General features: G+C 35.0%; 1 protein-coding gene across 1 annotated transcript in view; it reads right to left on the bottom strand.

Moving 5' to 3' along the window:
* Positions 1-11,779, bottom strand: part of LOC106470571 (MFS-type transporter SLC18B1-like) — a gene marked incomplete at its 3' end in the record, with an annotated part of 51,037 nt that overhangs the window by 32,881 nt on the left and 6,377 nt on the right. The window contains exon 2 of the mRNA XM_022399176.1: positions 6,343-6,756. Coding sequence (XP_022254884.1) covers positions 6,343-6,741 — 399 coding nt within the window. The remainder of the gene's footprint in view (positions 1-6,342; positions 6,757-11,779) is intronic.

Below are 11,779 nucleotides of genomic sequence, written 5' to 3' on the forward strand. Positions count from 1 at the left end.
AAAGGTAGGTTTTCTGTATATACTGGTGAGAAAACGAAAGTCATCTTTTTCAACTAAGACATCTAGGAACGATAAAGAGTTATGTTGTTCATTTTCAAAAGTAAATTTGACAGCCGAATGCAACGAGTTTAGGTCTTGTAAGAAACACTCACATTCCTGTTCAGTTTTAAAAATGGCAAATCTACATGGTATATTTGAAGATCCGTGCAAGAACTCAGCTAACAGATGTTTCCGTATATAAAAACTATCTTCAAGTTTTGCACAACAAAAAAACTTTTCAAATAATTAGGATTGTTATTCTAGAATTAACCATAGGTTTATATCGTAATTGTTGTGTATTTAGATTTCTTTTTGTTTGCTTGTTTATTATAAACCTAGAAACATAGGTTTTTGTAGAGATGCACGTCATAAGACAGTTGTCCCCCAGTGGCACAGCGGTATGTCTGTGAACTTACAACGCTAGAAACCGGGTTTCGATACCCGTGGTGGGCAGATAAAAGATAGCCCATTGTGTAGCTTTGTACTTAACTTCAAACAAACAAACATAAGACAGTCTGTGATATCAGATTTTCTATGTGTTTCTTCTGGTATAACTCAGCAACAAAAACAAATACTGATATTTTAATATCGGAAAATGACCTAAACGAGCAAGTTTTTTTCCCCACTCTATTAAAACATATCAATGTTAATTCTGAAAACTATTTTATTTTTTGTACTTCTTCAATTTCAAAGGTTGACAAAAAAGAAATCAGAATTGCACTGCGAGCCTAAACATATTTCAATAAATATATGTTGTATTTGAGGGAAATACACCATTCTTTTTTTTAGTGATGCGATGCTCGTTAAAATACGTTAATTCGCCAAATTTACTTGAAAATATACTGCCGATTGTTTTTCGGATTTTCTTTTTTCTTTTTTTTAGCAATACACAGAGGTTTAGTACGTTATATCCAAATGGTTTTGGAATTTCACAACGTCGTTACCGCACATGTCGCCATTACCAGTGATGTTCATTTTGACAGTCATGCATCTTGACAATAACCCTACAGCGTAGTTTCCATTGAAAGATGTTCGGTCGTAAGTTTGTCATGTCAAACGCACACCAATACTCCATGCAGGGTTTCAATAAGCTCTCTAGTATACGAGGACAAAGGTTTCCAAGCACCTGTTACAATACTCTGGTCAAACAGAAATTTTTAGGCTACCTTACAGGTATGTCTGTGTATGGAAAATCATGATCACCCGTTTCATTCTACAGCTACCTGAGGTGCGAAATAGTTAAACAGATACATTGTGAAAATAACTTGTGTACATTTGACTTGTGCTGCTTTTCTAGACAAAGATCCTTCTTGATTATTTTACCACTGTTGCCTAGGTCACGTGGAATGCTTTTGTCACTAACGTATTTGTTTGTGGATTCTCACAAATTACAAAATGTTAAACTTTGCTTATCAAGGCAGGGGTAAGACTTGTTACGGGCCTCTTTCTGGGTGGTCCTGGTGCCCCAAGTTGATCGATATTTCTTCGTTTTTCCAAATATATTAAGTCCAAGCGATATCTAAGAACTGAACACACCCTGATGATCTGACAATATGAATATTTTGCTTCGGAATGGGCTGTTACATGCCCTTTCAAAAAATGATCAATTTTTTGTGACATCACATTATCTACGAACACCAAACAATATTAAAATATAGTTCTCATACATCCGTTCCACCACGACTTTATATTGACTGGTTTGAATATTGAAAATATTTATGTATGTACACATATGTGTGCTTATACATATCTACTGGCCCGGCATGGTCAGGTGGTTAGGGCGCTCGACTCGCAATCCGAGGGTCGCGGGTTCGAATCCCCGTCCCACCAAACATGCTCGCCCTTTCAGCCGTGGGGGCGTTATAATGTGACGGTCAATCCCACTATTCATTGGTAAAAGAGTTGCCCAAGAGTTGCCGGTGGGTGGTGATGACTAGCTGCCTTCCCTCTAGTCTTACACTGCTAAATAAGGGACGGCTAGCGCAGATAGCCCTCGTGTAGCTTTGCGCGAAATTCAAAAACAAAAAACATATCTACTGATCTATACATACACAGACACCATCAATTCACCTTCATATCTTCAAGGCGATCATCAACATGACACACGTCTTCAGTTATGAAAATTGAAATTGATAAAAAGAGTTCTCGTTTTACTTAGATTGAAATTGGTGTGCTATGAAAATTTAGAAAACAGGCTATCATATTACACTCGGGAATAGGGTTAGTGAACGGCATGTATTCCTCTTACGTTTAAAGTATGCACAGCGAAACGGTCTCATATTATTAAGTACAGGATCAGGTTTTAGTACAAGAAAAAATAATAATATCGGGTTCCAGACATATATGATTTTCTGTAACTAGGCTTCAGAAGAGTTTTTTTTTGTTTTTCATCTCATGAATTTGCTTTCGAAAACAAGAATAGAGTCAAAGTACAAGGAACGCTGACGTAGCCTGTAAAGCTGGAGGCATGTCTCAGTTTGTTTTTTTTAGGCTTGGGGATTAGCTTGTCATAAGAATTCTAATTTGTATTCTTAGATTAATAATAATAGTAAAACATAAAGAATGGTTGTCTCATTAACCTGATATTAAAGTCTAGAAATAAATGCATAAACTAATGAGAAGAATTGAAGTAATACACACACTCAGAAGTTTGAATCAGGCAAGAAAGAAATAACAGTTTATCCTTGAAACTTAAATTAAGTTTTTTAATAACAGCAAAGAAATAATATAACAATCAGTTTCATTATAAATAATTTAAGTTTGTTTATTTTTTTCAATGAAAATAAAAGTACGACAACAAAATCCTGTATATCTCTACCTTCAATCTTGAAGGAGCAGAACAGAAAAACAGAACACACCAATCCATCAATAATTAGAGTTAGTGATCGAAATAAGAACGAAAATAAAGATGTAATAAAACAGTATTAACTAGAAAAAAGTGGTATTGATATTCCACCAACATTATGTTTATGTCACTATTTTTCGGACGTATTATGTTTACATTTGAAAAATAACTTACACGAAGATTGCATTACATAAGCTGAATATGTTTACAGCCAGTTAGATTGGCGTTTTTTCTTCTTCTTCTTTTTTACTCTTGGTCTTATTATAACTTATAATCATCAGTACATCTCCCAAGGTTGTAAATATTGTTTTTTATCTGCAACGTAAAGCGATATAGAAAGGCCTAGCTACTTCATGATTGAAATAAACAGTTTAATGTCCAAATAGCTCTTAAACATGCAATAGCATTGTCAATATCAACTGAATTTAGGAACATAACTTGTAGATAAAAAGTGCTGAATTTAATCGGAAACGCTATATTTATGATACTGTATATAAATACATAATTGTCATCTGTGCTCTAACGAAATAGTACCATAGTACTAGATATATAAAGACATTTGCTATCTATACGCTAGCGAAATAACGACATAATACTATATATGAATACAGAGTTGTCATTTGTACGCTAATGAAATAGCAGCATAGTACTACATTTATAAATACAGAGTTGTCATGAGAAATTTTGAGTTTTATATATAGATTGTGTTGCTATTTTATTAGCGCACAGATGACAACTCTGTATTTATAAATGTAGTACTATGCTGCTATTTCATTAGCGTGCAGATGACAACTCTGTATTTATAAATGTAGTACTATGCTGCTATTTCATTAGCGTACAATGTTTATTTGCTTGCTTGTTTGTTCGCCGCGTCCACTGCGCAAGTCACACTTCCCTCACGTGAAGGAGCGCAAAACGACACTTTTTCGTTGGTATACTCTTCTATCGTCTGCTAGCCGAACCGGTAATTTTATCGTTAACATATACATTACACGAATAAATTATACCTAGACTTGACATTTTTTGGTAAGTTTGAGTTAATATTTAATTTAGAATATAGCATTATAGGTTTATTTAGTTATAGATAATTAATTATACATCTACTAATACATCATATATTTAACATGACACACAAAAGAAATGTATGCAGAATTAGCATTTTGTGTGTGAAATAGCACACTGTAGGCCTAGCCTATAAAATAAAATTATGCCATCTGCCATAAAGTAGACTACGTGAAAAAAGTAAGGCTTAAGTTAAAATACTTGTGCACAATGAGATTAAAGTCAAGACTGTATAACACTTGCATAAGGTGGAAGATGGGTTGAGCCTGGAATTTTCTTTTATTAGCATCAGAATAGATAGGCCTATTTAGTTATAGATTATTAATTATAAATCTACTAATACATTATATACATAACCTCACACACAAAGAAATGTATGCAGAATTAGAATGCTGTATGTGCAAAAAGCAAACAGTAGGCCTAGCCTATAAAATGAAATTATATTATGTGAAAATATTAAGGCTTACATTATAATACTTATTGTGTAAAAATTATTTTATTATACTTTTTTTCCTCCTGGTGGTTTGATACCTGGAAGTGGATTTTTTCTTTTCATACATTACAAAGTACAATATTGTATTTTGTTTGTAATTTATTTCATACATCAGTGTCATGATGTGAATATCACATTCATAAAACATAATAAATTTACATTAAAGCAAATTCAACAAAATATTTCATACTTATTTGAGGAGGTATGACGAGGAATGGGGGGAATAAAGATAGGCCTATCCTGCTCGCCATTACGGGTACTCATAGTGTATAAGATAATCTAGATATTCTCCATAAGGGTCTATTTATCCTTGCCAATAAAAACATCATTCATAAGGAAGCTCTGATTTAAAACAGGTTCGCAGTTTATTTTTTCAAAAATCAAACCTAAGATTGATGTTTTTTTCTTAAATTCGCAAAATAATTTTTACCTATCGAAATATGGAACAGGGAAACAAAGAGAGTAGTTTTTTTTTTTGAAAACCCGACCAACGCCGAGTAAAGCTGATAGTACTATACATAAACAAGTTACCTTGTGGAAAGTTATTCTCTTGAAGGGTATTTGATTGTCTCTTTTGTTGAATTTCGCACAAACCTACTTGAGAGCTATTTATGCGAGCCGTCCCTAATTTTGAAAGGCAATTAACTAGTACGCTTTACCCACGAATAGTGGAATTAACCATAACTTCACAGTGACCCTACGGCTGAAAGGACGAGCATTTTTGGTTACGTGTGTTCGAACCCACGAACGGCAGGTTACGAGTCGAATAGTGGAAACTTAGGAAGACCTAAGGATTAACGGATTTTTGTTTTAATAAAAAAAGAACAACGATCAAATACACAGCGAATAAACAACTTCATAGCAAGACATAATACCTAAAATAATTCCAACTTTATGGGGATGGTTGGAATATTCGGAATGTATTCGTTGAATGAGCTATAGAGGTTTGTTTTGAATTTCGCGCAAAGCTACACGAGGGCTATCTGCACTAGCCGTCCCTAATTTAGCAGTGTAAGACTAGGGGGAAGGCAGCTAGTCATCACCACACACTACCAACTCTTGGGCTACTCTTTTACAAACGAATAGTGGGATTGACCGTCACATTATAACCACCTGGCCATGCCGGGCCATAGCTAGAAAGGAGTAGATCATATTGAGCAAGGGAAGTGTTGCTTGACAAAAAAATACTCTTTTTTTTTTCCTCATAAGCCTAATTTCTAGATACAAAACTGCTGAAAACTCGGTGCCATTAATATGGCACGATTTGTGTGAGATAAATGACGTCAATTAGTAATAATATACGAACAACAGACGTATCTGGTCCTTAACCCTTCGTTTGCGGCTTGTGTAAATCTGCCTTCTACCCCAAGCGCAAAGATTCGCGAATTTTGTTTTGAAATTCTGGTAAAGCTACACGAGGGCTATCTGCACTTGCCGTCTGTAATTTAGCAGTGAAAGACTAGATGGAAGGCAGCAAGTCATCACCACTCACCGTCAACTCTTAGGATAATATTTTACCAGCGAATAGTGGGATAGACCGTTAAATTATAACGCCCTAATGTTCAACTGAGTCAACATCGTTATATATTTTAAAGATCAGCTTTCAATATATTACTGTAGTATAAGAACTGAGCATAATGTTCAACTTAGTCAACATCATTAAATATTTTAAAGATCAGCTTTCAAGTAAAGTGAAAAGTACAACAAAACAGCAGCTTGACTTTTGACTAACACCTATGTAATTTATTTGGTATTGTGTCAGGTTTTACATCAACTACCTTGGTTTAATAAAGTGATAAATTACACTCTATAACTTATTACACTCATATCCCCCAAAACGTCGTTTTTGAAGGGCTGGTTTTTCTAGTAAATAAATAAATATTTCTAATCCAGATGTACTTACCTCTTGAGGAAAAAATGGGGCTAGGAGAGAATAGCACGCTCCTACCAGGAGGTTTCCTATAGCTAAAGAACATAAAACACTAATCTGACGACGTGAGAAGGCATTGGTTTTTTTGTTTGTCACTTCTTTTTCAGTAGATATCCAATTTTCACTTCGAGAAATTTCACTGCTGAAGTTCACTTGCTCTGTTTTATCGGAGTTGTCACACGAATTTTGATCACCACTCTCTGTTAAATTCACGTTAGTGGAATTTTGACTGAAGCTGCAAGACAAGTCCTGATGAGACCATGTTGAGTTATTATGAGAGTTATCTTTTGAAGAGAGCAGAGCTTTTCGAGATGCATCTTTTTGGTGCTGAGTTATGTTGTTTTTATGTAGTGTCTCTTCCCGTTTCCCCATGATCGTGGTGCTCAGCTGAAATGAACAAGTGTCTGTTATTAAGCAGTATTCGTCTAATGAATCTAGACGATCAATTAAGACCGACAGAACCAAAGTTTAACATTATGATGTGTTAATTAGTTTGATCTTTTCAAGATCTGCTCGCTCATTTATTACAGGAGATGTTTATACGCTCATATTCCATATAGAAGACAATGCACACAGTGTACTTCCACCTGAAAAAAATAGTTTCTATTTGAATGGCATCGTAACCCTCTACAACGAACTACTTTCTATAATAACTCTCTATAGCGAATTACTTTCCGCAATATCCCTCCAGTGGCACAGCGGAATACCTGTAGACTTACAACGCTACAATCTGTGTTACAATACCCGTGATGTGCAGAGCACAGATATCTCTTTGTGTAATTTGTGATTAACTACAAACAAACACACACACACACACTTTCTACAATATACCTCTAAAACGAATTACTTTCAATCATTACCTCTAGAACGAACTACTTTCTACAATATCCTTCTAAAACGAATTACTTTCAATCATTACCTCTAGAACAAACTACTTTCTACAATATCCTTCTGAAACGAATTACTTTCAATCATTACCTCTAGAACAAACTACTTTCTACAATATCCTTCTGAAACGAATTACTTTCAATCATTACCTCTAGAACAAACTATTTTCTACAATATCCCTCTAAAACGAATTACTTTCAATCATTACCTCTAGAACGAACTACTTTCTACAATATCCCTCTAAAACGAATTACTTTCAATCATTACCTCTAGAACGAACTACTTTCTACAACAACCCTCTAAAACGAATTACTTTCTACAATATACCTCTAAAACGAATTACTTTCAATCATTACCTCTAGAACGAACTACTTTCTACAATATACCTCTAAAACGAATTACTTTCAATCATTACCTCTAGAACGAACTACTTTCTACAACAACCCTCTAAAACGAATTACTTTCTATAATTCCCGTCTACAACAAATAAACTTCTATCATAACCTTTATTTTCTATCTTATTATAGAACTGGAAGAAATATCCGAATAAGAATACATTTTAACAAGTATCCAGAACCGAAACTTAATATTAAAATATTCGAGGTTTTTTAATATGTTATATTTTCCAGGAAACAGTTCAGATTCCATTAGATCCCAGAATGCAAAGCACAAGCAAATTTCTCTACAAACTGTGAAGAAATATTTTTATGTTCCTTTAAGTTAAACGGCATCCTATGTTAATTCGGCTTGTAACTTGGCATGTATGTACGTCTAGATAAGTCTTCAAACAGTTATAGAACTAGCAGGACCAAACTTGGCAGGCGAACTCTGGGCTGCTCGAAAGATGTCCTCACCTACATGACGTAGCTTCGTACAAAGAGGGGCTAAAAAAAACAGAAGGCTACTCTAGGTATTATCGGGGATCTAAGACATAGTTTTCAGGGTCACTGAATCCAAATTGGCCTGATTTTGTGTTCATGGTCCCCCTAGGGTTCTTGGGAGCGCCACGTTCATACCTCCTCTCACAAATTAACGGAACCATACCTGGTTCACGTGCTCAGCTACTACGGGCGGTTGTCTTAATGAGCTATTTATTCCGTACCGACCCCCCTTTCGAATAGATACGGAAGTAATATCGGTAAATAGAGGAGCTTGGTTAGTTCATTGTAGCCTCTATGCATCATGACGAAACCCAGGAGCGAGGGTTTTTATGATAGTCTTCAGCAGACTTTGAAACCCCACAGCTCCGGAGCGAGGATATTTAATGACAGTCTTCAGCAGACTTTGAAATCCCACAGCTCCGGTTTGTTTGTTTGAAGTTAAGCACAAAGCAACACAATGGGCTATCTGTGCGCTGCCCACCATGGGTATCGAAACCCGAATTCTAGCGTTGTAAGTCCGCAACAAAGCCAACTCAAGTTCAATATTCTCTACAGCACATAATGTTTATAACTTGGAATGTTACTGTCAAAATGCTTTTAAAAATGACTGAAATCTGATAACTTTCTCTAAGAGTTCATTGCAATTCGCCAAATATGGTAATCGTCTGACACATGATGAACTCTGGCAGACTGGAATCAGATGAAAAACGTTTTAGATAATATTGTTTGTGACGTAATTAACATTAGAAGTTTATAAACGAAGAAACTAACGATGCTATAGATAGATAGATATAAATGTAGGGATAAAGTAGTAATAAGCGCTTCCAACAGGACTGGCAACCTAAAAATAAATTATTAATTAGTACTGAGTGTGACGACACAGGTGTATATAATGTAATACGACCGGGTGTGTATAATGTAATACGACCGGGTGTGTATAATGTAATACGACCGGGTGTGTATATAATGTAATACTACCGGGTGTGTATATAATGTAATACTACCGGGTGTGTATATAATAAAATACTACCGGGTGTGTATATAATGTAATACGACCCGGTGTGTATATAATGTAATATGATCCGGTGTGTATATAATGTAATACGACCCGGTGTGTATAATGTAATACGACTGGGTGTATATAATGTAATACGACCGAGTGTATATAATGTAATACGACCGGGTGTTTATAATGTAATACGACCGGGTGTATATAATGTAATACGACCAATTGTATAGAATGTAATACGACCGGGTGTATATAATGTAATACCACCGGGTGTGTATAATGTAATACGACCAGGTGTATATAATGTAATACGACCAATTGTATAGAATGTAATACCACCGGGTGTATATAATGTAATACGACCAATTGTATATAATGTAATACGACCAGGTGTATGTAATGTTATATGACCAGGTGTATATAATGTAATACCACCAGGTGTATATAATGTAATACCACCAGGTGTATATAATGTAATACGACCAGGTATATATAATGTAATACGACCAATTGTATATAATGTAATACGACCAGGTATATATAATGTAATACGACCAATTGTATATAATGTAATACGACCAGATGTATGTAATGTTATATGACCAGGTGTATATAATGTAATACCACCAGGTGTATATAATGTAATACCACCAGGTGTATATAATGTAATACGACCAGGTATATATAATGTAATACCATCGGGTGTATATAATGTAATATAGTGTAGCCCAAGAGTTGGCGGTGGGTGGTGATGACTATTTGCCTTCCCTTTAGTCTTTCACTGCTAAATTACGGACGGCTAGCGCAGATAGCCCTCGTGCAGCTTTGCGCGAAATTCAAAACAAACAAACAAACATACCCTCTATAATGAATTGCATTCTATCATAACCTCAATAATGAATTACATTCTATCATAACCTCAATAATGAATTACTTTCTATCATAACCTCTATAATGAATTACATTCTATCATAACCTCTATAATGAATTACATTCTATCATAACCTCTATAATGAATTACATTCTATCATAACCTCAATAATGAATTACTTTCTATCATAACCTCAATAATGAATTACATTCTATCATAATTTCTATAATGACTAAAACACTTTACATGTTAAAAAAAACAGTCAAGTTAGTATAAAGAGACCAAACGTACATCGGTTTGATATCTAATATAAAAAGAGCCAAGTTACATAATATCTGAAGCTCCGTATGTAGTCTACAACATGAGTCAAGTTATATCAAGATTAACATTTAAAGATCTAATATTAAAATCACTAAGTTTAACAAGAAACAATTGAGGCAACAGGAACTAGTAGTAACATGAATAAAAAACAAGAGGGAAACCTCAATAGCCGCGGCACTTGAAATTATTCTAGGTAGGATTACAGTAAATTAATCTATGGGATCTTTTTTTCTACATTTTGCTAACAATATTTTTGTGCGCCAGCAATACCAAATGTGAGGCGCGCGCATACCCGATTCGATTTTATTATTCACTAGGATCTCCACCAATTTAACTTGAAATTGAAATCCTTTTAGGCGGGATTAAAGTAAATTAATCTATGAGACCTTGGGCATGGTCAAATACATCAATCGAAAGGGTTTGATCTTCTGAGTCCAAAAATTTAATTAGATCTCAAATCGAACAAAAGATGACGGAGTTACGAGTTAAAAGTTTGTACTTGAAAAAAAAAAAAACTCAGAGCCGTTCTATGAGCTGCTCTGCCGCAGCTAAAAAAGAATAAAAGTTACATTGTTTATACTACTAAAAACCTGGCTAACACGGGTGAATAACTGACCGGCAAAGTCGAAACGCCAACGTTGCATTGCTTTCCTATTGATTTGAACTCAGATTTAGGCTCATTGCGTTTGCCTCGTTCCACAACACCAGGTGATATTGGTTTGTTTCGGATATTTCCGCAAAACTATACAAGGGCTATTTGCGCTTGCCAACCACCGTCATTTTGAATTGATAGATTATGGAAAAGACAGCTAATCAATAGCACACTAACTATTAGGCCATGCCCCTTCTCAGTTAATATTACAAACTGGAAATTATAAGGTATCACGTTATTGGAACATAGTATGAAACAACAACCATATTTAGAAAGCATCATATAATATGCATATCACCACTATAAAAAGTTTGGTCTTGTTTTTTTACAAGTTGTTGTTGTTGTTGTCTAGGGTTACCGATCAGGGATAGATTTCCTCCAAACCTGTATAAAGCAGTCACAAGTGGCACATCGGATGTTAGGTTAACTTTCATGTTTCTTGTAAAATGGACACTTGTTTTAATCACTTTAATAAGCCCGTCTCACTTATATAATGAGTCAAGCACGTGTTAAATCATACCTGGAACCTATGGTAGTGATCTCTGTCCTCTCATTAGCTCGTCGAGTCACAGTGTCCAGCCACATTAGCTTCTGTGGATGACTACACAAATTTAGTCAAATACATTAGCTCCTGTGGATCACTACCCTAATGTAGCTACAATACATTAGCTCCTGTGGATCACTACCCTAACGTTCTACAATACATTAGCTCCTGTAAATCACTACGCTAACGTAGCCACAATACATTATCTCCTGTGGATCACTAAGCTACGTTAGGGAACAATACA

This window comes from Limulus polyphemus, unplaced genomic scaffold (genome assembly GCF_000517525.1).
Source record: "Limulus polyphemus unplaced genomic scaffold, Limulus_polyphemus-2.1.2 Scaffold4090, whole genome shotgun sequence".
Classification (NCBI taxonomy): domain Eukaryota; kingdom Metazoa; phylum Arthropoda; class Merostomata; order Xiphosura; family Limulidae; genus Limulus; species Limulus polyphemus.